The sequence below is a fragment of the Ananas comosus genome, linkage group 18 (assembly GCF_001540865.1).
Source record: "Ananas comosus cultivar F153 linkage group 18, ASM154086v1, whole genome shotgun sequence".
NCBI lineage: Eukaryota > Viridiplantae > Streptophyta > Magnoliopsida > Poales > Bromeliaceae > Ananas > Ananas comosus.
In genome coordinates, this window is record NC_033638.1 from 4,190,381 (window position 1) to 4,217,966 (window position 27,586).

Below are 27,586 nucleotides of genomic sequence, written 5' to 3' on the forward strand. Positions count from 1 at the left end.
ATTAAAATTTAATTTAAAATAATTAAATTATTTTTTTATACATAAATTATAGGAAAAACTTCAAATACCACCCTTGTGGTTTCACACTTTCTCATTTTAGTACCCTGTGGTTTAAAGTGTATCAATTTAGTGTCTTGTGGTTTCATTTTTTTTTTTATTATCGATTCCACTAATTTTTTCCGTTAAATCAGTGACAAAGTTAAAACTAAAATATACTAAAGTGAATATTTGATAAACCTGGGGTATCTGAAGTTTTTGTATATAATTTAACGAAAAATTAATGGAGAAGCTGACGAAAAGATAAATATGAAACCACGGGAAATTAACTTGATATACTTTAAACCACAGGGTATTAAAGTGAGAAAGTGCGAAACCACAGGGGTCGTATTTGAAGTTTACCCTAAATTATAGTAATACAACAATAAAATTATAAAGTAAAAAAATATTAATCAAGTTTTATCATATTTTAATTGTACAAATTAAATAAAGAAAATGTTAATAGAACTTAACTAATCAATTTTTATCATATTTTAAATATGCCAACTAAATAAAAGAGTAATTAGTAACATAATTAAATATATTTAAATATAACTATCTTTACCTAGTATATTATTTTATTATTTTTTCTTCACATCTCTTCACCGTAATTGACTTCGGCCCACGATAGGTCAAAGTCAATTACGCCGTTCTTCGGCCCACGATAGGCCGAAGTCAATTACGTCATTTGAGGTTAACTCGAGTTTCAACCATAACTTTTTTACGGCAAACCAAACAACAGAAGTGATCGTTTAAGGCGAAAACGACTTCCTTCCTCTCCACTTTCACCCTACTTCCACCCAAACAAACATACCCTAATGGTTCTTGGAAACACCAAGGTGTTGGTGCTATAACAAGTTTGGTCATTGAATCAGCCCTAATGATTCTTGTATCACGCACTACAATTGATCCCACAAATAATCATCATTGTTGACTTTTGATCAAATGACCAAAAAAGTAGATTCAAAAATTAAAAAAATTTGGTCCATTTAGAAGTTTTTCAGCTCAGTTTATAGATATATATTCGAGTGATATCACGCCGAACACAAGCAAATTGACTTCAGCTCGTGTTGAGCTCGTTTGTTAAACGAATGATCGATTTTTAGCTCATTTTTTAGCCGAACACGAGCTTGTTCACGAATGGCGAGCTGAATTGCCAACCCTAATCCCGACTAGTTTGGCAAAAGGGTAGTTAGTAGAGAAATTGATGAGTTGTAGTTCCGAAGGTGATTTTGCAAAGAGGACATGCTGGATGGTGGGGCCATCTCCTTTTGAACAGATTTTCTTCAGTAAGGATGCTAACATAGCTAATCAGCCAAAGAAGAATTTTCATAGAGGCTACCGAGGCTTTCCAGAGCACTTTGTACGAAGGCTTCCAGATGCCACCGAAGCTTAATACCTTGTAAGCCGATTTAAGGGAAAATTCCCCTTTTTGAGTTCAAACACCAAAAGATTTTGTCCTCCATATCATTTAAGTATCGTGCTAATCAATTCTTCTTATAGGGTAGAGAGCTAGGATGTTGTAATTGGCGAGAGAGATCCATATGTCCCTAATCTAGTTATTTCTTGTGAGCAAATTTACAACTATTCCATCCTTGGTATTGGCAAATGACAATAAATCAGGGAATCGATTCATGAGAGCCAAGGGTTAGCAGATCATAGTTGTTCCTTCGACTTGTCGGATAAGTAGAAAATAAGAAGATATAGATAGTTTTACAGATGTTTCTCCAAAGAGGGGAGGGAGTTGCATTGGCCGGTGCTTTGTCAATACATGGTTTCCTCCTCCCATAGTACTTGTCCATTATGATTCTAACCCATGGAGCCTCTTGCTTATTGTATCAAAAATCTTAAAAGGTATATGAAGTAGAAAGATTAAAAAGGCCTTAGGGTGTGCAGCGAAGTCGCTATCCTTAAGGCTTAATATGTTTCCACCGTTCGAACAATTTAGTGTACACTGGGTCAACGAATAACCTTCCAGGATACAATGAAGCATAAACCTGAAACTGCATTTGCACACATAAAGTCAGACCTTTGAGCGCTCATTCGATTAAGTTGTCAAAAAAATAAAATAAGAAATAAGAAAGAAATTATTATGAATAGAAAACTTTTAATCTGTATTTCAGCAATCAATGTTATGGGCTTATATAGACCAAGAACTGGTGCTACTTGAAGTGATACTTTATAAACGGTTGTTTCGCAAGGTGATTTTTTAATTTGTGACTTTTTATTTGATTATAAATACTAATTAATTACTAGTGCACACATGAGTGAAATTCAATGAATGCAAGAATTAATTCTAATGAACATATGCACGAAGGGACACTATAAAGTTAATTATGTCTTTTTCATGGCTAGTCCTTTCGCTAAAAGTCACATCCTTTCACATTTATTCACTAAAAAGTGCATCCATTCATTAGAATTCAAAGGATAAATTAAATAAATATATTATTTTAAAAATTTTCTTACATTGCTGATGTAAGAATCTCCCACACCACTTTACTCTTAATGCTGAGACATTGTTCTCTAATTAACCGTGCAATGAGCATCGTTGATTGATATTTGGCCTTTCTACAAGAGAGCACTTCGTAAGTTGTCAAGTCTTTTTATGACCCAATTCAGAAGCATAAAGATTGAAAGAAAGTAAGAGGGGATTGAGGACAGGGATAGGTTGACAGATGCTAATTGTCTACCTCTCCACAATAGTTTTCCTTCCCATTTGGCAAGGCACATTTTCATTTTGTTAATAAGAGGAAGATAGTGTTGCCTATTTATTACGTGAGGGGAGAAATGGAGGCCAAGGGAGGAAATAGGGAACTTATCATTTCTACAACCAAATATATTGACCAAAAACTCACCCGGGGATCAAGAGAGCTTTCTAAAAAGTTAATAGCTAAGCCTGAGCAATTACGGAATCCTAACAGTGACAGTTTGGCTCTAGGTGGAAGATGAGCGAGTCGTTGGAGGAATGTGGGAGCATCGTGTTAATTTCTTCTAGACCAACGCTAGTTATAATATGCTCCATGCTCACAGCTTTGTTTTATATATTTTTGTTTCACATCTACAACGAGAATGAATAGAAAATGAGATGGTCGGTCCTCTTGCCGCAATCCTGAGGTTAATCCAGAATTTAATAGTGTCGCGTGCCAATTGATCAATCGTTGCCCAAGCCTGGTGTGTAATAGAAGATAGAGTGAGAAACACTGAGACTACATTAAGGGCTTGTTTGGTTCATCCATTTTGGGTATGGAATGGAAATCGGTTTGATCAAAGCCGGTTAATTTTGTTTGGTTCGCATGAATTGGTTTGGGATTCCTATTCCGGACTGGAATGGGAATGACCCATTAGCCTTCAACTTGATTCCAGTCTTCTAGCCCGGATTGAGATTTCATTCCGGAAGCCCACTAAGTTCTCGAAGCTCATGTGACCATCTCACCCTCCTTCTCTTCACCCTTTTCTCATCAAAAAAAAGAGAATCCATCATCTCTCAAAACCCTATCCCTAACCCACATCAATAAAAGTTTTTAAAAGTAAATTTGATATTTTTTTTTGTAAAACTTATTAGAGAATAATATTATATTTTTCATAAATTTTAAATAATATGAATTTATATTGAGAGTAAAATTAGTATTATAGTATCCTATAATTTTTTTAGTTTATACGAACCAAACAATAAAATATGAATAACTTATTCCAATTCCCAATCCACAAATAAACCAAACGTCTTGAGGGAGTGGGCCATTCCAATTACCATTCCAATTCATTCCCATTCCATTATCCATTCCAATTCCACCCTTAACCAAACAAGCCCTACAAGCTTTTTGGAAGTCTAACGCAAGCAGTTCTTTCATGTCAAATAATGGTGAAAAAGCACACGGGCTGATAGAAAATTGTCAAGTATATATCTCCTTTTTGAAAGCTCTCGATGGCAATCGATTAGTAGTTCCAAAAATAGTTGAATTCTTGTAGCTATTAAGAGAGAGCATACGTGAGCAAAAATAGTTGAATTTTTGAAAGCTCACGGGCTTATAAGTCGAAGTTCGGTTGTAGACTTGGCATTCTGAGGTTTTGGTATAAATACCAGTGAACATAAATTAGCTCTATGCAAATTAGTCGACCTTTGATGGAATGCACTATAGAAGAGCATCAAATGATCATCTGCAACAAGGTCTCAAAACACCTGAAAGAGGGGGGGCATCCAATTGTATGTGGTAGTAATACTGATATAACCAATCCAGTCTGATCTGACCAGCCATGATGTCATCTGGCACAGCTCCTAAAAGTGCCTGACAAATATCCGACCACGGGTGCAGTGTAGTACCAGTCACGGGCTCACCATCCACATGAAGACCAGAAATAACCGCAATATCATGAAGTGTAATTGTAATTTCACCATGGCGGAAGTGGAAAGTATGTGTCTCTCGTCTCCATCTCTCAATCATAGCTCCTAACAAAACCTGATCTAGCTGCACGTGCCTAAGAAGTGATATGTAGTAGAATCCGGCTTGTCGTAGAAGATCGAGCAACGCTGGATGGTTAAGATCCCACTAGTTTAACTTGCGGCCATGCTCTATGAACTGAACAGTACAATACCCCTATAGTTAAAAAAATAGTTAGATCATCATTTTTATTTATTAATTCTATGATAAACTTTCATTTAAAATTTTTGGCTCTCATCTCACTCCTGATAAATCCAGACATATGGAGATGCTTCTCTGTCAGGACCGACGAATCAACTGGTCCTGCGTCCTCTAGATCTGCCATCTGCTTTAAAAGTTTTGCAATTACTATCATATTAGGTAACAAGTCCTACATCGGCGTCCTTGTTGGGCTCTCTGAATTTGGTGGACAGGTGTTTCTATAATGGTCTTGTTTACAAATGCTACATTTCTTTCGTCGTCCTGCTCTTTCATCCATTATATTACAAATACATGTAGATCGTGGGCAACCTTTCTTCCTTCTCATGAAAGGCGATACAATTAGCAGGCCCTGGGATCGTGGTTAGTGTCGCCTATCTAGAACATGATGAAAATATGGTGCATATGTCTCGCGATAGTAATCAACCCCCCCCCCAACAATACCAACAGACAACAAAGAAAATAGAAGAAGAGTCCAGGAGCTACCTGCACGTCAGCGAGGTTGAGGTCTGCGCATGTTGACAATGAAAAATAGTCACAGTGGGAAGGAAGAGAGAGAGAGAGAGAGCAATGTGGGCCGCAGAAAGCGACGGCAGGGACGATGGGGACCGACAACCGGGGGGGCAACGTCGACACGGGCGACGGCGGGGGCGGCGACGACCGACGAGTGCTCCGGAAGAAGAAGAGGCAAAGAGAGAGAGAGAGAGAGAGAGAGAGAGAGAGAGAGAGAGAGAGAGAGAGAGAGAGAGAGAGAGAGAGAGAGAGAGAGAGAGAGAGAGAGAGAGAGAGAAGTCGAGACAGCTTGGAGGTGGGTATACCTAATGAAGGCGGTGAGTGCTTCACCGCCTTATGAATCCAGTGAATGGTTAACCACCTTCACCCGTTCACCGCCATTCACCACCATCTCAAGGCACTTTTCCCGTCTTAATAAATGCGGTGAAAAGCTCGGGTATTATGATTACGATGAAAGGCCACAGATATTATAAAGGCGGTAAATCGTTCACCGTCTTAGTGAATGTGGTGAACAATTCACCGCATTTAGAAGGGTTGTGACACTTTCCGAATGCGGTGAACGATTCACCATATTTAGAGAAAAATTCCTATATAGCTCCTACATGGCGTAGAGAAGGTTAGTTTACCAAATATAAAATTGACAAAATTATTTTGCAAATTACAAAATTTTACAGGGTTATTTTGTAAAAATGTCCAAGCTATTTTTTCAGACTGACATCCATAATGAACACATTGCCAATTTACAAACAAAGCTGACTGCTGAGAAGCATACATTTCTGCAAATTTTAGTAGGTTGGCTCAATAGAATCATAAACCACCATAAGCAATAGTCCATGCAGAGAAACCTCCAAGTAAATTCGGCCGAGCAAAAACTGCATTCCGCAATGTTTGGGAATAAGCCATCCTTCGACAAAGGGACATCGAAAGAGAAAAATTGCTGTACTTATAGAACCAAATATTATTTCAGTGTATTCTTCAAACAATTGTGATAAAAATATACATCAGTTTCACAAAGCTGATAAGTTCCGACGATTCAACCAACCAATCAATACATAACTAGTACAATGCGGACGGCCAGTGCTAGCAGCAGCGTCGCCTCATATGGGAGTCTCCTCGTAACCAGGATTTGGTACACGCATGATTAGTAACCATTAATAATGTACAAAAGAACTCATTAATGCTGTTCGCTTTGCTATCTTATCTACATGAAAACATTATGATGTGATTGGCTGGTTACCAATTCTATGGGCAATTGCAGTTAGCTAATGCACTTTCTCCTCATATGATGCTATATGATGATAACTAATATACGATATCGACGGGCTAATGAAGGGCAGCATATCATCATTGCTCACCATCTGCCTCCAACTGGTTTCTGTATACAGGATTGGTCCCCATGAATTCGTGCATCTTTTTACACACATAGATGTAATGCGAATCTGGATCTTCAAGAACATAACCAGCTGGAAGTTGACCTTTCTCCGTAAGCGGAACAGGTTCCAAGATAGACTTCTTTGGGCAAGAGACTTCGGTGCTTTGAAATCCCGGTCTCGCTGTGAACAGAAAACACTTAATCTGTCTGAGACTCTGAGTAAACACTATTATCTCCTCAACAGCAGAAAATCAAGAAAATGAACAAAAAGAAAGACTCGGAATATGATGAGACATCAAATGCCTACATCGCTGGGCAAAGATAGAACAAAGATTTCACAGTGACCAAAGACAACAGAAATCTCTCAAAAGTCTGTCCTATGGCATCCAAAAAGCTTAAAAGAAAATCATCGCTGAAAACCTTGGGCAAGAGGGATTGAGATAGTCGTAAATAACTAAGCAGGGCTTCGGCAAAGTCCTGTTATCACTATAGATCTCAAACAGTGTTCAAGTTCCTATAAAATTTGTTGAGTTGCAACATAGAATAGGGGGGACACATAAAACAAAAGCAGCAGCAAAAAAGCTTTAACTACTGGTAAACTAAGAACATATTTGTCATTCGAGAAGAAGGGAACTAAAAAGGAAGGTCTTGCGTACTTACGTATTACAAAGAGTACAATTTTCCAACCATATCTTGCTTGGTTCAAATGTGGAATTCGCACTGATGGATCACCGTAAGTTATCTACCAAGAACAACGAAAAACTTCATTAACTTTCGACGAAAGAACAAAACAACATTTGAATGAGGATAGTGTAAACTAAGGATTTACCAACATGAAGATCCCGCCAGGTCTAAGTAACCTGTACTCAAAAATTATAAATTAAGCAGCACATATAAGAAAGAAAACAACCGTTTAGCATCCAATGAGATGTTAAGGTCTTGGTTGGCGTTTTCTCCTCTTTTTTTTTCCGGTCTTTGTAAGATGCAAATTCTATGTGATTGGATGCAAGTCTATTTTTTCATTACCAAACAAGCAGCGTAGATGCATAAGGTGCAGGTAATCTGTCATCCGCCCATACTCTCCATCACATTGAATTTATGTGGAAAAAAAAGAAGAAGAAAGAAAACGATGACAATAATACAAACAAGACCTAAGTTTATTATTAAACCAACTTCCAAAAGTAGTAGATCCTGAACCTGCTAACTTCTTCTACCATTTGGGAGGCACACACCGGAGCATCTGCACCACACTAACAATCAAAATCATGCTCAAAAGTTAAAAAAAGGACAAAAAAAATGTTGAAAACGAAAGTTGATAGGAAAATAATACAATCAAAATACAAAGCTTACCATCAAAGAGTCCAGAGTTCCTAAACAAAGGCGAAATCGCCAAAATGTAAGTGCAGCACAGAAACAACTTATACTAGTATGTAAACACACAAGATAGGATAAAGTACAAAAAAGGAAAGCTAGTAATAGTACTACCTTTATCGATGACACAATCAAATGATTCATCACGAAAGAAGCTCATATCCCTTACGTCCATTTGCATGTCTGTAAGACATAAGGATACAAAATCAAGTCTAGATTGTGTTTTCCAAGTTTGATGAGTTGATTGTATTATAAATTGATAGAATTACTGTAAAAGGATACACTTCAGCTGTGGAACATGTGCATATTTCGTTCTCATCATCTCGATTACGATTGATGATATGTCAATGTTCATTATATCCACATAACCATCCTTCACCATATCCTCTGACATAACTTCAGAGCACATAAACAAACAAATAAACAATTTGTAAGCAATGGAAACTCATTTCAACATTTCGTCGAAGTTAAACTGAATCGAAGACAATAAATTGGAAACCTATCTACTACGTAGCTATGTAGCTATGTTCTGTAGTAGAATAGCGAATTAATCAAATAATAATGTAAGATATCAGCCCGTTCTACTAGTCACAAATCAAACATGGAGTGCAGAGAATAGTCGCTCAGCCTAGGCCCCCCTTATTGATCAAACTCAAAAGATCAGCTGTCCCATCATCCAACCAAACAAGCTACTTTAACCAAAAAGTCGTCTTAACCACAACACAAAAAACTAGAATTACCAGAAACCATGTTTGACACTTGAAGGTTCCAAATCAATCTTATAGAGGAGATAAAACTTTTTCCATATTAGAAGTACTACCCAATAACATACAAGTGATAGATGCCGAAAAATTTCAGGTCAAGCACTGGTAACAGCTTCCCACAAGTTCAAAGGAGACTCAAATGGCTAACTAGCAATGGACCGAGTAGTTCCTTCAGTTGAGTGAAAAAGCGCATTGGAATCAGGAATGATAAACCAAATGAAATCGGTCCTCTACACTACTAACTGTTGCACAGCTAGCCTAGTTCCACAATATGAGTGGGCCAGCCACGAAAACAAAGGCCGTCTTCATAGATGACTACCACAGCAGTTAATTGGTAGTGTTGCATAGGTACCCATTAATGCCACTACATATGGCTCACGTTCCTCCACATGGTGTGAGAACAAGCAATAACTATATAGTATATACTTTCTTGCACCTTGGTAGTCACTACTTGAGTTGCTAGGATAACTGGAGTTATCTTGTTTTCTCCTTGAAGGCGAGAGTATAAAAAAAATTTTAGTTTGGGAACCGCTCTAGCCGATACACTTGGAGACTGAGCACACGTGCAACTACAAGTTCGTGAAAAATCAATATGATGTGCGGGCACAACTTCAATTGTTCGATAGATCAAGATCAATATGTAGAATAGATTTTAGTTTTGCATATTGACGACGAGCGTGATTGTAGGCCCTTTCATAGTTACTAGGAACATGGATTATAATGCCAACCCATGCCGTAGGGCAGGGGGTGACATGTACCGTGCCTCCAAGAAGGGGGCACGATACAGGGGGGGCTTGGAACCCCCTCTGTGCCACGGCACAGTGCTGCGTATCGAGTGAGACAGCTCGATACGCAGCACCGTGCCATGGCACTATGCCGTGCTGGCACACTTTTTTTGTTTTTTTTTTTGCTTTTTGCTTTTTTTGCCTTTTGTTTTATTGTTTGGGGGTATCAAGAAACATCCTAGGTACCTCACACCCCCCCAAAACATTACAAATTGAAAATCTACTTGTTAAGTAAGTCAAAATAATTATTTTATCAAATTATTTTATCAAAATTTGTCTCACTGCGAAATTTTTGGCGAATTAAGAAAACAAAATCGAACTCAATAAACAAATTTTGAGACACATCAAACATAAAATTTTATTTTTGCGTTAGAAGATTGAAAATACTAATAAAATAAAAAACTAAATAAAATCAATTGATACTTAAATTTATTAAATTTATTTATCATATAATTTATTAATTAATTTTTTTGATAGATCTAATAATTTTTTTAAAAAATTAATTAAAAAATAATTTTTTTAATAGTTTTAAAAGATTTTTTTCAAATAATTTTTAAAATTATTTGAAAAATTATTTTTTTGTATTTTATAAAAAAGACTGTAATATGGTCGAAAGTAAAAAAGAAAGAAAGATATTTTTGCATTTTAAAAATCCTAACATATAAAAATTTCTATTCTGTATCAGGTATAGCTGTACTTTACATACAAAAAAGCTTACAAGTATGTTAAGTGATGAGTATAGTAAGCTATAAATAACAAATATTCATAATTATTTGATTAAATCTTTCAAAATAACATTATAAGAGCTTATTGGAACTAGAAAAACTGAAATAAGTCCGTACCAAAGTGTACCAGTAGAAGGTCGTGCGTATCTATCGGCACACAACCGTACCATGTGTCGGCACGGAAGCGTGCCGATGCCGTACCATGCCAGGCATGACTAGAGGGCTATTGGATAATTGATTTAGTTGCTTTAGATTATCGAGTTCCCATTTGTTGATATATTGCATATATGATATTAGGCCAAGAGGGGCCATTGGACATCGATATATATTGATTATTGCATTGTATATGCTATGAAACATGTGATAGGTGCCATGGGTAGCGTGGTGATAGTGGGCAGATTTTGGACTTCGGGAGGTATTTGATTGTGCTATTGTAATATATTGTACTACTGTGACATGTGAGTAGTGGACAACTGGACATGATATGTTTGCACCGAGGGCACCAGATTAGTTACTTGTGATCTTTTTATCATTGCATAGACTATATAGCCTGTAGAGCTACATGGGCTTGACAGCCCCTTCGAGTGTCACTCTGGAGGCTGGCCAGCAAAGAGATTTGATGATAGTTGTGTCCTTCTTTCCTTCTGTATTGATGACATCCTAATTCTTGCTCCTAATCTTGATCGATTAATCAAGTTAGGCCCTTCTTATCAAACTATTTTGATATGAAGGACCTTGGTGAAGGATATGTAATTTTGGAAATGAAGATTATTTAATTATCTGATTCTATTCTTCTGACCCAATCTCATTATATCCAAATGGTTCTTGATAAATTTGAGTATTCTGATTGCTCTTCAGTTTCTACTTTATTTGATCCTATTGTTCAACTTGTAAAAGGCACTAGTAATCCTGTGAATCAAAAGAGATATGCCCAGATCATTAGTACTCTGATGTATCTAACCAATAGGACTAGACCTAATATTGCCTATGTCATATCTAGATTGAGTAAATATACTAGTAACCCTAATATGACTCATTGTATTGCTCTTGAGAGAGTATTTCATTATCTTAAACGTACTCTCTCTTATACTCTCAAATTTATTGGTTGTCTTGCAGTAATTGAGTGATATAGTGCCAGCTGGATTCTAATTTCTTGATCCAACTTCTAGTTATGTATTTATTCTTGGTGATAGTGCAGTTTTTTAGCAATCCACCAAACAGACCATCAAAGTCAGAAGAACAATGGAGGCCGAGCTGTTTGCTCTTGACTCTACTTGTCTATAAACCGAGTGGCTCAAGAACCTTTTGTCATCGATCCCTTAGTTTTCCTCTCCTATTCCACCTATTTCTATTTGGTGCGACTCTCGACCTACATTTGATTTTTGTAAACAAAAATCGGTGAATTCTAAGGCTAGTAGACATATTAAGTTAAGACAAAAGCCTGTTAAATGGTTATCTTCTCATGATGTTTTTTATTTGAGTTTTATCAGATCTGAGCAGAATCTTGCAGATTTCTTAACGAAGGGCCTAAATAGGACTAAGGTCTTGGAGTCATCGAGAGGGATGGGACTTTGCTCATAAAGGGCCTTCCTACAGCGGAAACCTAACCTTTATGATAGAAAATCCTTTAAAGAAGGTTTTATATGATAATAACTAGTTATCGGATTGGCCAAAGAGAACTTTCTACAATTTTTATAGAGGAGCTTTAGCTCCAATTCCATCCCTATGGTAAGTAGTGCACTATATAGTGGTTGAGGTTGAGCTTATAGCTCTTAATGAGATCCAAGGCGGAAATTTCCATGAGGTATGGCTTTGTACACATTCCTGGAGGAGAACACCTACACGAGAGTATCACTATATAGACGAGGCTATAAAATATAGGCTATCCATAGAAACTCTTATGAAAAATAAAGATACAGATGCATTATCATTAATGCACGAACCAGGGACGAAAAATTATGTATTGTGTGTGATAGCTGAAGTCAAGGCCAAAGGAACATAGTTCAAGACCTGATTCACTCTGATTCTTTCTGATGGAAGCTACTCATACAAAGTGGGATTAAGTCTTTTAAAGACACCTCATCCATTGTGCAGTATAAACACCCAGATATTTTTATTTTAAAATTTTTATTTCTTAATTTTGATTTTAATTCTTGTTTTTAAAATTTTAAGTTTTGTGGGGGATTGTTGAAGAAAAATAAAAATTTTGAATTTTGAGTTTATTTTATTTGTATTTAATAGTTATTTATTTAATATTTATTATTATTTTTTTATTATTTATTTATTTATTTTTCTTTCTTTCTTGGGGCGAAAGAAAATCCAACGGGAATCAAGGTTGTAAATAGCCGATAGCGGGTACATAACGTTTGGAGAGTCTCATAGCAAAAAGCGGATGGCGGGCGCCATAGCGAGCGCTATGAACCCATAGCAGACATATAATTTTGAAGAAAAAATAACTATTTAATGTCATTATCTATTAAGAATTTGAGATTAACTTTAAAATATTTAGCAAACCAAAAAGACATAAAACTTGAAAATCTATAATACATTGACAATTTAAATAATTTGTAAATGGATGTCAAAAAAGATATTTTAGGTAAATAATTATATTCCAAACCCTTAGAAACAGGGTTTGATCTTTATATTTTATTTAAGAATCCGACCTGATAACCTATTTTAATCTATTTGCACTTCTTAAAAGTTAGGGCTCATATTCTGACGACTTTATAACGGCCGCTTTAGCTGACCCTATGGCGCTATAGCGGCCGCTATAAACCAGATCCGCTATATACCGCTTTATATATTATAGCGTAGCGGTAGCACATAATATCCGCTATAGCGGGTATAGTGGCCTGTCACGGACTTCGCATTTTTGTTCGCAAAGCCCATGCGGCGCCCGCCTTTCTTCGTAGAGATGGTCAAACCTTTGTCCCTAATGTTAGCCCGGACCTTCGCGTTCGATGACTGAGTATGCAAAGGAAAGTAACGAGAGAGAGAGGCAGAGGTTAACCCAAAAAACTAAGTACTCCACTACTTAGAAAAGGAGGATTACAGCATATATACATACTCTCTCTTGTGTGTTTTGGCCATAGCCAAACCCTACTATTTATAGGCCTAAGGATACAATGAACCTAGCCACACAACACACCCACTAGCCCACACATAATGAGCACTCATAATTGCTAAAAGCCCAAGAGTCACACCATAACTCCTGGCAGTTTTGCAACCCTTGAGTTTCCCACATTGGGTTGGATTCGAGCCTCCTTGACAACCTGGTTCAATCCGTTTTCGCTTGCGGAGTTGGGCCAGGGACCGAGCTGCACAGAATTTTTCTAAGTCCCTGACAAGCCGCTATTTAAATCATTGACGGGAAGCTTTTCCGTTTCATTTCTTGCGCCTAACAGGAGAGAACGTGGGTCGAACGTTTTCTAGAAAATGTTCGACTCCCTCGTTACCCTATATATTTCTTCCCATGTTCTTACGCGGGAGGATGACAGATATTGAAAGAAAAAAAAAATAAAAAGAATAGAGATTTTCCCCCTTCGTTGATTCTTCACTCCTTTGCATATTTTCTTATTTACTGGGTGTTGAAAGAATCTCCGTCGACCTCCGCCATAATCGTGCCCGCAGGAGGAGGAATTTCGGTCGTATGTTAGGATGGTACTCTCAGTTAATCCTGCACGTAGGACGGGAATACGCCTTAAGGCAATGCTGCGCACGTTTCCGGATCAATCAAATTTTGTAAATTTTTAGCGTTTATCTGTAAGTTTAATTTTGTCTTTATCACTAAATTAGTTAAGACTTTGACTATAATCAGATTTGGCAGTACATTTCTTCCGAACACTTGGCACGTATTTGCATCAATCTCCATCCAATTAGCTGATTCTGTCAGTGTACAAAAAAACCAACTACGCAGCGGTCAACTACCTCGATCCATACTGAAGGAAGAGATCAGCTTCGACGTTAAACAATCAAGCCCTTCAAACCAAATCCAATAATAATAACAATAATAACAAATGGAAAGGAGAGGAGAGGAGAGGAGGGTGCAGTAGGAAAGGGGAAGGGGAAGAGGGGCGTACGAGCAGAGCCGCAGCCGACCATGAGGACGCGGGCGGGAGTGGGGACGAACTTGCGGACGAAGGGGCGGAGAGCGGAGTAGCGCTGGTACCAGTCAAAGGCGGCGCCGCCTTCCTCCATGTAGCGGAGGTCCCAGTAGAGGGGGTCGCCATAGTTCAGGCTCTGCTTCTCCCTGCTGCGCCCAGAAACTTCTCCTCCTCCTCCTCCTCCTCCTCCGGTCCCGTACATACTGCACCGCTCGCTCGAACGCTTCTGATCGATTGGTTGATTGATTGATGATTTCTTTTTACTATTAGTATTGTTGTTATTATTATTATCTTGTGGTCTAGACAGAGGGAAGGCCTCCTCTCCCCGGCCGATTTTTAATTTTCTGTGTCCGCTGTGCCACACGAATTTTGAAATCTATTAAGATAACGATTTCTTCTATTTTTTGTTTATTTTTTTATTTGTTATTAATTTTTTAAATTTTCCATTAGCTCTTTGCTTCCTTCATTTGACTAAGAACTGCTTATTTCTTAAATACGTATTAGTTCAGATATAACCACAAACTATTAAGATATCGTTTAGTTCAGAGGTAATTAGTAAAAAGTGGCTATTTTAGGGATAGGTATAAATTGAGGTATAAGCGGGGATTAGATCAATTTTACGTTTGGATGAAAATTGGATTATTTCTGAGAATAAAAAAAATATCGTTTGGTTAGGTAAGATGAAATAAAAAAAATAGTAGGTTTATAAATAAAAAAAATAATGATATTACTCTCTTATTATATTTAAATTTAAATTTTTAAATTTTTAAATTTAAAATTTTAACTTTGAAATTTCAAAATTTGAAATTTAAAATCTCAAATTTTAAATTCAAAATTTTAAATTTTAAATTTCAAACTTTAAATTTAAGATCAAATTTAAATTTAAAAATTTAAAATATTAAATTTAAATTTAATTTTTAATTTATAATTTAAAATTATAAACTTTAATTTTGAGATTATAATTATAAATTTTAAATTTTAAATTATTATTTTTTAAATTTTTAAAATAAAATACGGGTGGCACATTAATAAAATAATTTATTATAATAAATTTATAATTTTTTTAAAAATTCTACTTAAACTTAAATTTTAATAAAAGAATTTATTATAATATTTAAATATAGTTTATTATAATATTTAAATATAAATAATATGTATTAATATAGTAAATTAATAATTTTATAATAAAAATAATGTATTATAATATATAAATATAATATTTATATAATTTAGTTTTATAATTTAATTTATAATTTTAATTAAGTTTGAAATTAAGCATTGAAATAACACTATTCCATCGAAATGGTGGAATGGCAAATCCCTTGCTATTCCGAAATAACCGGAATTAGCAAAGTTTGACCGGGATAAAATATTCCGGCCAAATTTCACTCCGTTTGGCGGAATAGCGGGGATAACTTTCGTTATCCCCGCTTATCCCCCGAACCAAACAGGGCCTAAGGGTATAAAAAAATTAATATTTGAATAAATAATATAGAATAAGAAGAATAGTGAAAAAATATAAGAGTGTGTTTGGTTCGAAGTCGGACTTGGTATCGAAATCAGAATGAGAATAAGCTTGGCAAAGGAATCAAAATGATTCATTAGCTCATTCTGTTTGATTCGCCACCTGAATCGGAATCGGCACGAACAATTCCCATTGTCGTTGTTTGGTTCGATATCAGAAACGTATTCAAATTAATATGTCAATTTTATCTTTATAATATATTAGTTTAAATTCAAGCTAAAAATTAAATATTAAAAATTTATATCGAAAATTTTAAAATGATGTCAAAATTTTAAATATATTTTTTTTAAAAAAAATTTGAAATTGAATGGATAATTCAAAATATAAAACAAAATTTCGATTTATTCAAATTCAAACTTAAATTATGATTTAAATTTCAATTTGAATCTATAAATTTAATTTAAATTTTTTTAAAAATGAAATAAAAATTTAGATTTTAAATTAAATTTAAATTTGAATNATAATTCAAAATATAAAACTAAATTTCGATTTATTCAAATTCAAACTCAAAATTATAATTTCAATTTCAGAATCCATAAATTTAATTTAAATTTTAAATAAAATTTGAATAAAGCTTTAAATTTTAAATTAAATTTAAATTTAAATTCAAAATTATAAATTAGATTCGAAATGCTTGATTGAATTTGAATTTTTAAGTTCAAATTAAAATTAAAATGTATAAATACATTTTAACTAGGTCATATTCAATCGTATACCACTCATGATATGTCATAATGCCAAGTTCTAGTTACTTAACTAGATCATCTACAAGAACACGAAGTTCATGCGAAATGTTATGAATAGAAGTGATATGGGAAATTTCACCATGTTTGATCTTGGAATAGAATTGCACTAATTGTGCAACTTCCTGATGAGCTTTGATTCCTGGGGATAGGTTGACAATTGAGATTTTACGTCGCTTCCTATTAGTATATGATAATCTTTCAAAGCACAAGATGTGTATCGAGTATAATCTTTGGATTTCACTTATGGATGGTTTTTGTTGGAATCCTCCTTAGAGAAAGGAATGATTGAACTCCATTCATAAGAACATGATAGGAAGAGCTAGACTTCGGCCTCGACCCATTTGAGGAAAGTGAGAAATGAAACTTAGCCTTAAAAACAATGGATTTTGTGGATAATTGAGAGACCTGATGAACAAGAGCTGGTAAAAAGAGGAACTTCCTACTATAAGGAGGTGATATAAGTTCAAGGAACAATGGTGGAAAAGGTAAATTGCAATGTGCTGAACTTTCAGAATCGTGGATTCCCCGTAAGAAGATGCTTTGTACGATCTAATTGGTTCAAACTCTTTGGGAACGAATTGGTGCGCTATTTGAACGCATTTCCCATTTGTTTCGGATGATTTTGTGTTGTGAATTAAGTTCTAGTTTCGCAAACGAAACTTCTTTTTAGGAGGGGAGAATGTAGTACACTGAACTTTAGCAAATTGCGAAGTTCGAATGTTAGAATAGTAATTGAAACTATTCTACATCTTTTGAAGGGTTGTTGAGAGGTTTTCAGCATGTTACTGAAGGGATTAAGTGGTCGGAAGAGTGAAAGTGCATTAGAATTTCAAAATGCAGAATTTTGTATAGAGTATCGGTTCCAATTCAGGGGAGTACCGGTACCCAGTGCAGCAGAATGTGGATAAGGGTCTTTTTGGTAATTTTACTTTGATGGTTATCCATTTAACCCCCAGCTCGACTTCCTCGGCTAGTTCTTATCCATTTTGGCTCAGGAAAAACAGGGTAAGCCCCTCTCTTTCTCTCTCTAAAACTTCTCTCTATTTTTTAATAGAAGTAAATGGAATTAGTTCTTTTCTCTTCTCTTCTTCATGTTGGCTGATGTTGTGAGCTGTGGGGGAGTTACGAAAGAGGTGACGGAGAGTCTCTGTGGTCATAAACTCCAACCCTAGCTCAGGAATTTGCTGAGCTTAAAGCTTTGGATGGTGAGCAAACTAACCATTCTCTAGTTTGATATATTAGTAGTAGTATTGGTGGTGTTTTTGATGTTAGCTCACAGCAGGGTTATGAAACTCTTTTAGTTGAGTTTTATGAACTTTGTAGATTGGATTTGATGTGCTTCAACCTGAGTTGGAGCTGTACAAGATGATTAGCTAATTTCTCTCTCTAGTTTGATGCTAAAGTAGTGGATTTGAGCTTGTTCTTTGCTTCCTTATTGCCAGCTGGTTTGGAGAAGTTTACAGCAGCTGTGGAGGTATGGGAGGAAGTATTTTGGCTATGGTTCTTCAATCCTAGCTCAGTAGAAACTGAGTTAGAACTTCGGAAGGTAAACTAGCTAGTGTTTTCACTAGTTTTGAGGTTGTAATAAATGTTTAAGTGGAGTTCATGGTGTAAGTTCACAGCAGGTTATTGGACCCCTTTGGCTGAGATTTCTGATCTTTGGAAGGTTGGTTTTGGTGTATTCCAACCTGAATTGAAGAGAAGATTAAGTTTGGATTCTATACTAGGCACAATTCTACCTAAGTGAGATGTTTATGTGAGGTATTGTGTAGAAGTTTAAGTAAAACTTCTGTCACAACCCGCAACCACCCGCCCATTTGGCCGGGTCGCGGCGTCGCCGACAGACCGCCGAACGGACAAAGTTTTTCCTGTACTGCGGGCAGAGTCTTCCCTGTACGTCCAAGGCGTCGCAATCAATATAATGTACGAAGTTCCAACTAAGAACACATTTCAATCAAAGATTGCATAAGGAAGTATCAAAACATAATCAACTTGTTATTACAAGCATTCATATTCACTAGATACATTTTACATCACAATTACATATTACATTCTTTTTAGCTTCCAAATACAATCTAGCTTTAACAATATTATTACAACTTGATTCTTTTCATTTTCTTACATCTCTAAGCAAGGCCGACTCAGGGTACCGCTATCTCTGGTCTCGGTGATGGGGCGCTAACTATAGAACTACGCCCTCGCCTCGCGCCGCCGCGCCGCTCACGTGTAAACCTGTAACACCCCAAAACAACGTGGGGTGAGAACCAACTCCATGGTTCCCAGTGGGTACGGCCACCCAAGGAAAAAGCTCAACCAATAGGTCTAATGAGGCACTGCAACAGGTTAGTCCAATAACATATAACAGATATTTAAACATTTATTCGATATTGAACTACATGTCATGCCTTGCGATATGCAATATGAAACCATGCAACTATACAAGTAAAATAAGTGATTTTACTTTCTATCGAAACCATACAACTATACAAGTAGAATAAATGATTTTAGTTTCTATCATGCTATCCATACCTTTTCCATAAGTTATACATCTTGTTACTTTACATCATTGGTTATTTGCTCCTAAGGTTTTCCTCTCTACCCTAGCCAAGCTAACCACCCGACTCGGTCTCGAGTCAATCACATTGTAGTGCGTATATTCTTTGAAAAGTAACTCTTACTTGACCCAATCTTACCGGTTAACCTTGTTAACCCCAATAACTCATAATCCAAATCCCTTTAACCGGGGAGGCTCCAAGCACTACCGATCCGAGGGACCGTCTACGGGGATCTCGCTCCCCGAAGTGACAATTTCCGGAAACTCACCGCTTGAGGGGGAGCTACCACCCTCAAGTCAAGACTTATCATGAGTATCGATCGAATCCCCAACTTGAGGATACTTAGCCACTAGTCACAATGCCACTTTTATGATAGGTTTTCTACCTATTTGTTCATGCCCCTTTTTAGGCCATTCTTGTCTCAATGCCACTCGTGGTTAAACTATGTTTAACAACTATATTCTCTATGCCAAACAATGTCTCTATTGTCAATGTCACCTTTGTTTACTATGTCCAAGTCCAACTCTCACATTCACACAATTATAGGGTCCCAACATACATGTCCATTATAGTTCTACCATTCTCTATGTTCAACTACGTTAGAACATGTCATTGAAAGCAACCAAGGTTCACATGTACTTAGCCCTATCATGCATGAATGATACAAAATATATATATACTCAAATACCATAAGTGTTTGCTAAGTTCATGACACTAGGTTTACACTATACTTGTTCAACCTATGTTCAAGACACTAGGTTTAATGCCACTTGATGTCCAACCTATGTTCTTTGACACTAGGTTCATATCATCCATGTTCAACCTATGTCCATCACTCTAGGTTTAGTGCCACTCGATCTAATGTATATAGATTGTCCATATGCACATTTTCATTTCTTAACATTAGTATCTCTACAACATAATTATCAAGTATATCTTAGTATTAGCCATATGCTTACATTTAGCATTTTTATGACATGCATCCAACTAACATTAACCAATACATATATTCTAGCATTTCTATACCACATCATTCATGTATTTATTTAGCATCCTTTACAACTTATCATTATACTTTACAACTAGCATGTTCTCTACTTTTGTTAACATGCAAATGTCATTTACCTCATGCTTTTAACTAGCATCATTTATATTACATCATCATGCATTTCCTTTAGCATTTACTACATGCATCCATCTAGCATTTATATGTATCAACACGAATTCACTTTACTTAGACATACAGGCGACCTAGTCACTTCGGTAAGTACAACCCACCTCAAATCGCTTTCCGATTGCTTGTTGACACTTGCAATCGGCCTCCTGCGGCACCCGGCACCCGGTTTGGCCCGATCCCTTGCGCGACCACCCGAACGGCCTCCAATCCACGATCCGGAAATTAAAGGTCTTCGGTTATGTGCCACGGTACTTCAAATCCATTTTCATGAGTTTACGATGTCGCCTCGACCCTCCAGGCGGAAACGAAGCCTAAACGTCCGTTTCTTTAATAACTTCACAACGGCTCGACAAATCGCTGAACCGACTCCGCCAACGCATTCGTTTACCTAGTAATTAGGTTTACAGAGGGTCAAATGAGATCAAACTCTCATATTTACAAAACTAGCATTTTTGAGCCCTAGATTATAACTAGGTAAAAATTCATTATTTAGCTTCATGAATCATGCATTAACCATCTATTTAGCATCCTAGGATTTTTCTAAATCCATTCTTAGAGCATATAATTAAGGCTCTAAAGATCTACCATGAGAGGGTTCAAGAAGCTCATTTCAAGCCCTAGGTTTACAACTAGGCAAGAAATCACTAAATTGATCCATGATTTGAGCAACAATCATCTATTTAGCATGCTAGAATAGCTCTAAATCCATTCTTGGAGCTTAAAACCCAAACTAGAGAGAGATGCCATTAAAGCTCTTAAAGCTTACCTTCAAAGCTTGCTCTCCAATGGCTAAAGAGGAAGATGAAGAAGATGACCTTCCTCCAAGCTTCAATCTCCACCGATTCCTTTAATTTTGGGAGAGATTTAGAGAGAGAAAGGGAGGGTTCTCTCTTTCCCTTTTCATGCGTGTGTGTGTGGTTCGTGTGCGTGTGTGGTGTGCTCGGGCTGAGGGAGAAGAAGCAAATGCTTCTTATACACTTTATAGCCCCTCAACACTATTCACTCCAGGCAGTTTAGTAGTTCGGAACAGTCGGAGCCCTTCTGAATGTCCGTTTGGGCTCAAATTTGACAGGCAGGCTCGGTTTAACATACTGAGTAAGAATATATCTTAAGCTTTCAGTTTTGACCCCGTTTGGTCACCGAAAGCTGTACCGAACTGTAATCTTTATTAGATAGTTATCGGATTTTATTTTCCACCTTCCGGGTGTCAGAATAATATGAAACTTTAAATCCAGCCTCATAAAAATAATTCTGGCTTATCCTCCAGTTTTCATAATTTTCCGACACTGTACATTTTCTGCTAATTTATCTGTCCCGTTTCCAACAGAAAATTCTAAATCTTCTATTTTCATTCCGATTTCAGCACAAGTCACTTCTGACTTATATTTTACTTTTCTAAATCCAATAAAAATAGTTTCTCACACTATTTTTATTTATTTTTATTTTTATACCAAAATCTGGTATGTTACAGCTTCTAACTTATTTAATATGTTTGTTAGGGTGCTTGAAGGCTAGCAAACATCTTCACTCACGGGATCGACAAGAGCCGACGTGCAATTTGGTGGGTTTGATCTTACCGAAATGGGTGAATTCTGAAAGAGGAATGGTTACATATTCATGTGAATATATATACTTGAATGAATGTGTGTATGCATGAAACATGCTTACTATTTATGATGGAATGAAAGCTCTATGTAGTTGTAAGGTACCGGACTTCTAAAATCATGAAGTTATGGTTTATATGAGGTTGGAAAGCCATTTGAATCGTCTCGGTGAAGTTCGGTGAAGTTCGGAAGTAATCGGGCGTTTCGGTGCGCATAGGCACGAAAACGGAGCCGAAAGGCCATGTTGGGCCGTGAGCTAAATCCGGCATTAGCGAGGATGGAAAGATGATGAAAACATGTTTGAAAACATGTTTGGAGAATCTCGGTTCGATTTGAGACGAATCGGAGGTCAAACGAACGAAAACGGGCGAAAACGGAGCGAAAACGGACGAAGCTGAAAATTGGCTAAGTCTGGGCTGGAGGTCTCTCTGGGACCGGTCCCAGGTAGAGAGACCGGTCTCTCAGAGACCGGTCCCTCATGTAGAGACCGGTCCCCGAACCCCGAAAATGCCCAGTTCGGGCTGTTGCAAGAGAGGCTTTGTTGAGGGGTTTTCCTGCAAATATTGCATGGGTTAAGTGTATAGAGAGGAGTAGAACACCTCTCTCTCTCTTTCCCTCACCATTTCACCACCCCTCTCTCTCTCTAAACGAAAAAGGAAGAAGAGAAGAAGAAGAGGAAGGAGGAGAAGAGAAGAAGAAGAAGAAGGAGAAGAAGATCAAGAAGGGGATCTTCAACCTCTCCTTCGTCTTCCTCGCGCTTGGAGCAACCTAGAGAGGTAAGCTTTGTTACCCTCTCATGGTAGATCTCTAGAAATAGGTCTAATTGCTCTAGAAGTGAAATTAGTAGGCTCCTTTGATGCTAGATAGATGTTTATTGCATGAATCGGAGATCGATTTGGTGGATTTTGCCGTAGTCGCAAACTAGGGCTCAAAAATGGGATTTTTGTAAATAGATGGGTTTGATCTCAAATAACCCTCTGTAAACCTAATTGATAGGTAACGAAACACGTTGGCGAAGACGGTTCGGCAATCCGACGAGCCGTTACAAAGATATTGAAGAAACGGACGCTTGGAGCTTCGTTTCCGCCTGGAAGGCCGAGGCGACGTCCATAAATCGTGAAATTGGGTCCCGAGCATCGTAACGGCGAGGCGAAGATCGTTAGCACTTGAAACGGCGAAGCGACGCGCTCTTGGAGAGCAACTGTGAGATCGGGCCCAAACGGGTGCCGAGTGCCGCGGGAGGCCGATTGCAAGTGTCGACGAGCAATCGGAACGCGAGTTAAGGTGGGTTGTGTTTACCGAAGCGACTAGGTCGCCCTTTATGTCTAAGATGATTAAGAATCCACGTTGATGCATATGAATGTAAATGAGGCATATAGATGATGCATATAAATGTAAATAATGCATGTTAATAATATGATGCAAATGCTAAGTAGATCCATGTAAAATGATATGATATAGAATACATGCTAGTGATAATGCAAGTGATATGTATGTGTGCATTGGAATGTATGCTAGGTGCATGTAACATCATGTGAGCATGTTAGATAAGATGCATGTGCATATGGACTCGATATGACAAATAGGATATCAAGTAGATCGAGTGGCATTAACCTAGTGTTAATAAACATAGGTCGGACATAGATGACATTGAACCTAGTGTTGTTGAACCTAGGATAAATAACGAGTGGCATCTAACCTAGTGTTAAAGAACATAGGTTGAGTATGAACCTAGAGTCGGGATCTAGGTGTGTGGCATCTAACCTAGTGTTAAAGAACATAGGTTGAGAACTGAACCTAGAGTTAAGGTAAACCTAGGTTGTGAAATTGAGGCATTAGACCTAGAGTCAGTTGGACCTAGGGTGGAAAGTGCATTGGACCTAGATAGGTCAATAGTATAGGGTTGGATATGGACCCTTGACTTGTGAAGTCGATTCCGGAATCCCAGTACTTGTGAACTCAATAGTTCTTGGACCGCGGGTGTATGCGGCGATGTTCCTCTCCCACCGGAAAGAACTTTGAGGATTATGACTAAGCAAGAACAAAGAGCGCTAGGGTGGATGCGGTATATTCCTCTCCCTATCGGGGATCTCGGCTATGGGTGTACGCGGCTATGTTTCCTCTCCCACTGGCGGATCCCTGACCACGGTGCACGGACCTTCGGGCGGACCGTTGGGCGATGTGGTTCTTGGCTTGCAGGCTGAGGTGCATGCGACAGGATCCTTCACCTCGAGCCGGGCAGAGCGCGGATTATCCGCTGTTGATTGACTCGAGGCCGAGTCGGGTGGCTAGCTGGAATAAGGTAGATAGAACCTTGAGGGCTAGTGGTAAATGTGATAACCTAAGGTAGTGGAAACCTTAGAGTTGGATGACATGAGCTAAGATTAGCGAGATTGATTGTAGAATCAATAATTCTACTAGTTGTTGCATATATTCCTGTTGCATATAGCATGACATCATTGCAGTTGTGAGGCAAAGCAAGGTAAAGTTAGTTGCATGTTTATGATATACATATCTATCTGTTTATTGGACTAACTTGTATTTGCCTCCCTTGGACCTGTTGGTCGAGCTCCTCCCTTGGGTGGCCGTACCCACTGGGAACCATGGAGTTGGTTCTCACCCCACGTTGTTTTGGGGTTTTACAGGTTCGCACGTGAGCGGCGCGGCGGCGCGAGGCAAGGGCGTAGCTCCATAGATAGCGCCCTACCCCCAGAGACCAGAGCTAGCAGTACCCCGTCGACGTAGCTTAGGGGTATAGAAAATGAAAGCAAGCAAATGTATCAAATTGTAATCAATAAATGTTGTAATAACTTAATTGTATTGGAAGTTGAATGTAATGGAATTGTGATGTAAAATGAATGGATATAATATCATAGGATGTGTTTATGTTGATTGATACCTTCCTGATGCAATTCTGCTTGCTGAGTACTGTTCCTGGTTGGAACCTTTGTATTGTACTTGTTGCGACGCCTAGGACGTACAGGGGAAACTCTGTCCGTTCGGCGGTCTGTCGGCGTGCCCGAACCGGACCAAATTGGGAGCGGTCTCGGGGCGTGACAGTAGTAGAGGAAAAAGGGATTTTGGAACTAACATAGTCAATGTGCATTATCTAAGATTAGTAAAACTTGTGTAGACAAGTTTGACATTGTATCATTAGATAGAGAAGCAAGGCAAAGCTATGAATGGAATACTTAGTGTAGTTTAACAACTAAGTGGAGAATGGTTATGATATTTAGCTCTTAAGTTAAATTACACTGTTCCATGTTTTAGACATGACGACAGGATTGCTATGCATACTGATATATAATAAGATTATATTTTAGTATTGTGAAATGAATTGCTTAGAGATCATGTGTAGAATACTTTATCTGAGGTTTTGTATACTTGTGTAAACAAGCTATTCATGATATTCATATGAGAAAACTAGCATGAACTTCGTGTTTTTGTAGATGATCTAGTTAAGTAACTAGAACTTGGCATTATGACATATCATGAGTGGTATACGATTGAATATGACCTAGTTAAATAACTAGAATTGAACATGATGTTATACTTGTATAGTCAAGTAAAAGTACCAACATCATACCTATTTACTCCAAGTAGTGAAGGTTTATGTAGAACCATAGAATATGTGCCATGAGTTACATGAATACTAAAAGGAGTCATTGAGTATGACCTTAGTAAACAATTTTCCTTATGTATAGGGAGTAGTGAGAGGACTATATGTGAGTATGCGGGTATAGCCCGTTAGAATCATCAATATGTTGTAAAGCATGTATTTGTTTAAGTCATACTATCCATTGGTAGAAACATGTCACCCAGTAGTTGATAGTGGATTATGACTAATGTTAATTGTCGACCTTGTGTTGAGTTGAGATTCCATGTTAGAGACATGATGAACTTGTGATACCTATACTATGGATTACGCTTGCTTGCCAATGTACTCATTCTCACATGCTTGTGAGGGTCACTCCCCACAAGCCAACACTTCGGAGTTGGCCTACGCGACAGATTGCTCGCTTATGTACGAGACTGAGCACCAACGTGGATTGCCGTGGGTGGTGTTGACTTCCACGGGGCCATTAGGCACGGCACGGGCTGGGACTTTACCATGTGTAAGTCTCTTGTTAATTGAGGTAATAAGTGACTTTAACCTTAGATGGACATAGTAGTAAAGATACTTTATGTCATCAGTTGAATATACCTAGTAATGAACATATTAGGAGGTTGACATCTCTGATAGTCAGTAGTGTAGTAACACTACCTGAATGTTTACACTTTTGCTAGTGCAGAAAAATAGCGACATGATGCCATTAGCTAGTTAAATTGTGATGATATTCTGCATATAGCATGACATATAGCTGATTAAACTAATAATTAGCATGACTTACAGAACTTGTATACATGATGAATAGCATATAAGACATGTTAAAAAACAGATCTTAATGAGGCATGTTATAGTTGAATTACTTTATTTACTTGTTACATTTACTTTGCTTACTTATTGTTGTTTACTCATGCCTCCGTTGACCTAGTGGTGTATTTCGCCACTCTCGGCGGCTTACCCACTGAAAACTATTATTTAATAGTTCTCACGCCCTCTTGTTGATTGTTTTTGTGCAGAGCCTTCCACAGCGGGAAAGGCTAGGGTTCCTGACGAGGGGTTAGCGGCTAGCTAGAGCCTTCTCGATGTTAAATAGATGAACCTCTACATGTTTATTCTAGTTTAGTTCAGTGCTGTATATTGGGACAATGTAGAATGTACTTTGTTTTTATAAGCTGTATTAGGGTTTTGTGTTGTATAAGCTTATGAACTTTTAGTTTTACTCTGATTACCTGGTTAAGATATTATGCTTTTGCTATATTGATTATAGACGCTTGGTGTACACTTGAGGTTGTGGTGTACAGGCGGGTCTGTGCACGTGACTGGTGATCTTCCGCTGAAGTCCACGGTGTGACACAGGGAGCAACAAGCTCCGGTCGGCTGTCGGCGGCACAGCGGCGCGCGCGCGGCCCAGAGGTGAGTGCGTTGGGTGGGGGGAGTATGGTGCTCACCTTGGCCCACTCGAGTTAGGGCTCAGCCTGGATGGCTTCTCCTAGCAACGACGGTGGCCGGAAAGGCAAAGGGATAGCGGTGGCACGTGCCCTAAGACCGGAGGGAGGCGACGATGATGCTCAGGGGCACGGTGGCGGTACTGTGAGGAGGTAGAGCCACCACTGCCAGGAACAGCCCGAGATGGCTGCAGGACCTGCGGAAGCGCTTGGCGGTAATAGGGGTTGCCAAATATGGGGATGATCGGTATCCAGGGGTGCCGACGGTGATGTTCCCTAGATGTGGTCTCCCCGAGGCTGCCTGAGAAAGAAGAGAAGGAAAAAAGAAAGAAGAGAAAGAGGAAAACCTTGAGAGAAAGAGAGAGAGAGAGAGAGATAGTGGCTGTGGTTTGGTCGGCCGAAGGAGGGTCACCGACGGCCAGAGTTATACCGACGCTGTCAAAGGAGGTAGGGGAGACGGCTAGGGCTCGGGGGAGAAGAAGGGGAGGCTACAGTTTGGTTAGAAGGAGAAAACCCTAAATGCCAACTATATACATGAAGGTTTATTACGGAAAACCCTATGAATAACAGGAATACCAACTCAAATCCTTCAGGGCACGTGTAATACGCGCGAACGCACCTTCA

At 38.0% G+C, this 27,586-nt stretch overlaps 2 protein-coding genes and 1 long non-coding RNA gene across 9 annotated transcripts; 1 reads left to right on the forward strand and 2 right to left on the reverse strand.

Annotated features, from left to right (window-relative positions):
* On the reverse strand, nt 4,188–4,797 carry LOC109724225 (protein MAIN-LIKE 1-like). The gene is made up of 2 exons (XM_020252966.1): nt 4,716–4,797; nt 4,188–4,561 (listed from the first exon to the last, which is right to left on the reverse strand). Exons 1-2 carry the CDS (start codon nt 4,795–4,797, stop codon nt 4,188–4,190), a joined length of 456 nt encoding a protein of 151 aa, XP_020108555.1.
* LOC109723958 (methyltransferase-like protein 13) lies at nt 6,107–14,644 on the reverse strand. 4 transcript variants are annotated; one of them, XM_020252504.1, is made up of 8 exons: nt 14,280–14,635; nt 8,209–8,322; nt 8,041–8,109; nt 7,906–7,925; nt 7,753–7,805; nt 7,385–7,415; nt 7,216–7,297; nt 6,107–6,736 (listed from the first exon to the last, which is right to left on the reverse strand). In XM_020252504.1, the coding sequence occupies exons 1-8, from the start codon at nt 14,503–14,505 to the stop codon at nt 6,528–6,530; spliced, it is 804 nt and encodes a 267-aa protein (XP_020108093.1). In that variant the 5' UTR covers nt 14,506–14,635; the 3' UTR covers nt 6,107–6,527. The 4 variants fall into 4 exon arrangements, with proteins under 4 accessions (XP_020108093.1, XP_020108095.1, XP_020108094.1 ...); XM_020252506.1 differs by lacking the exon at nt 8,209–8,322 and having other exon boundaries at nt 14,280–14,642; XM_020252505.1 differs by lacking the exon at nt 7,906–7,925 and having other exon boundaries at nt 7,753–7,795; nt 14,280–14,638.
* On the forward strand, nt 17,561–26,754 carry LOC109723743. 4 transcript variants are annotated; one of them, XR_002219735.1, is made up of 6 exons: nt 17,561–17,779; nt 18,017–18,120; nt 18,200–18,497; nt 18,706–18,916; nt 21,806–21,867; nt 26,534–26,754. It is a non-coding gene; the product is annotated as an uncharacterized LOC109723743 (long non-coding RNA). The 4 variants fall into 4 exon arrangements; XR_002219736.1 differs by having other exon boundaries at nt 18,710–18,916; XR_002219738.1 differs by lacking the exon at nt 26,534–26,754 and adding an exon at nt 24,556–24,596.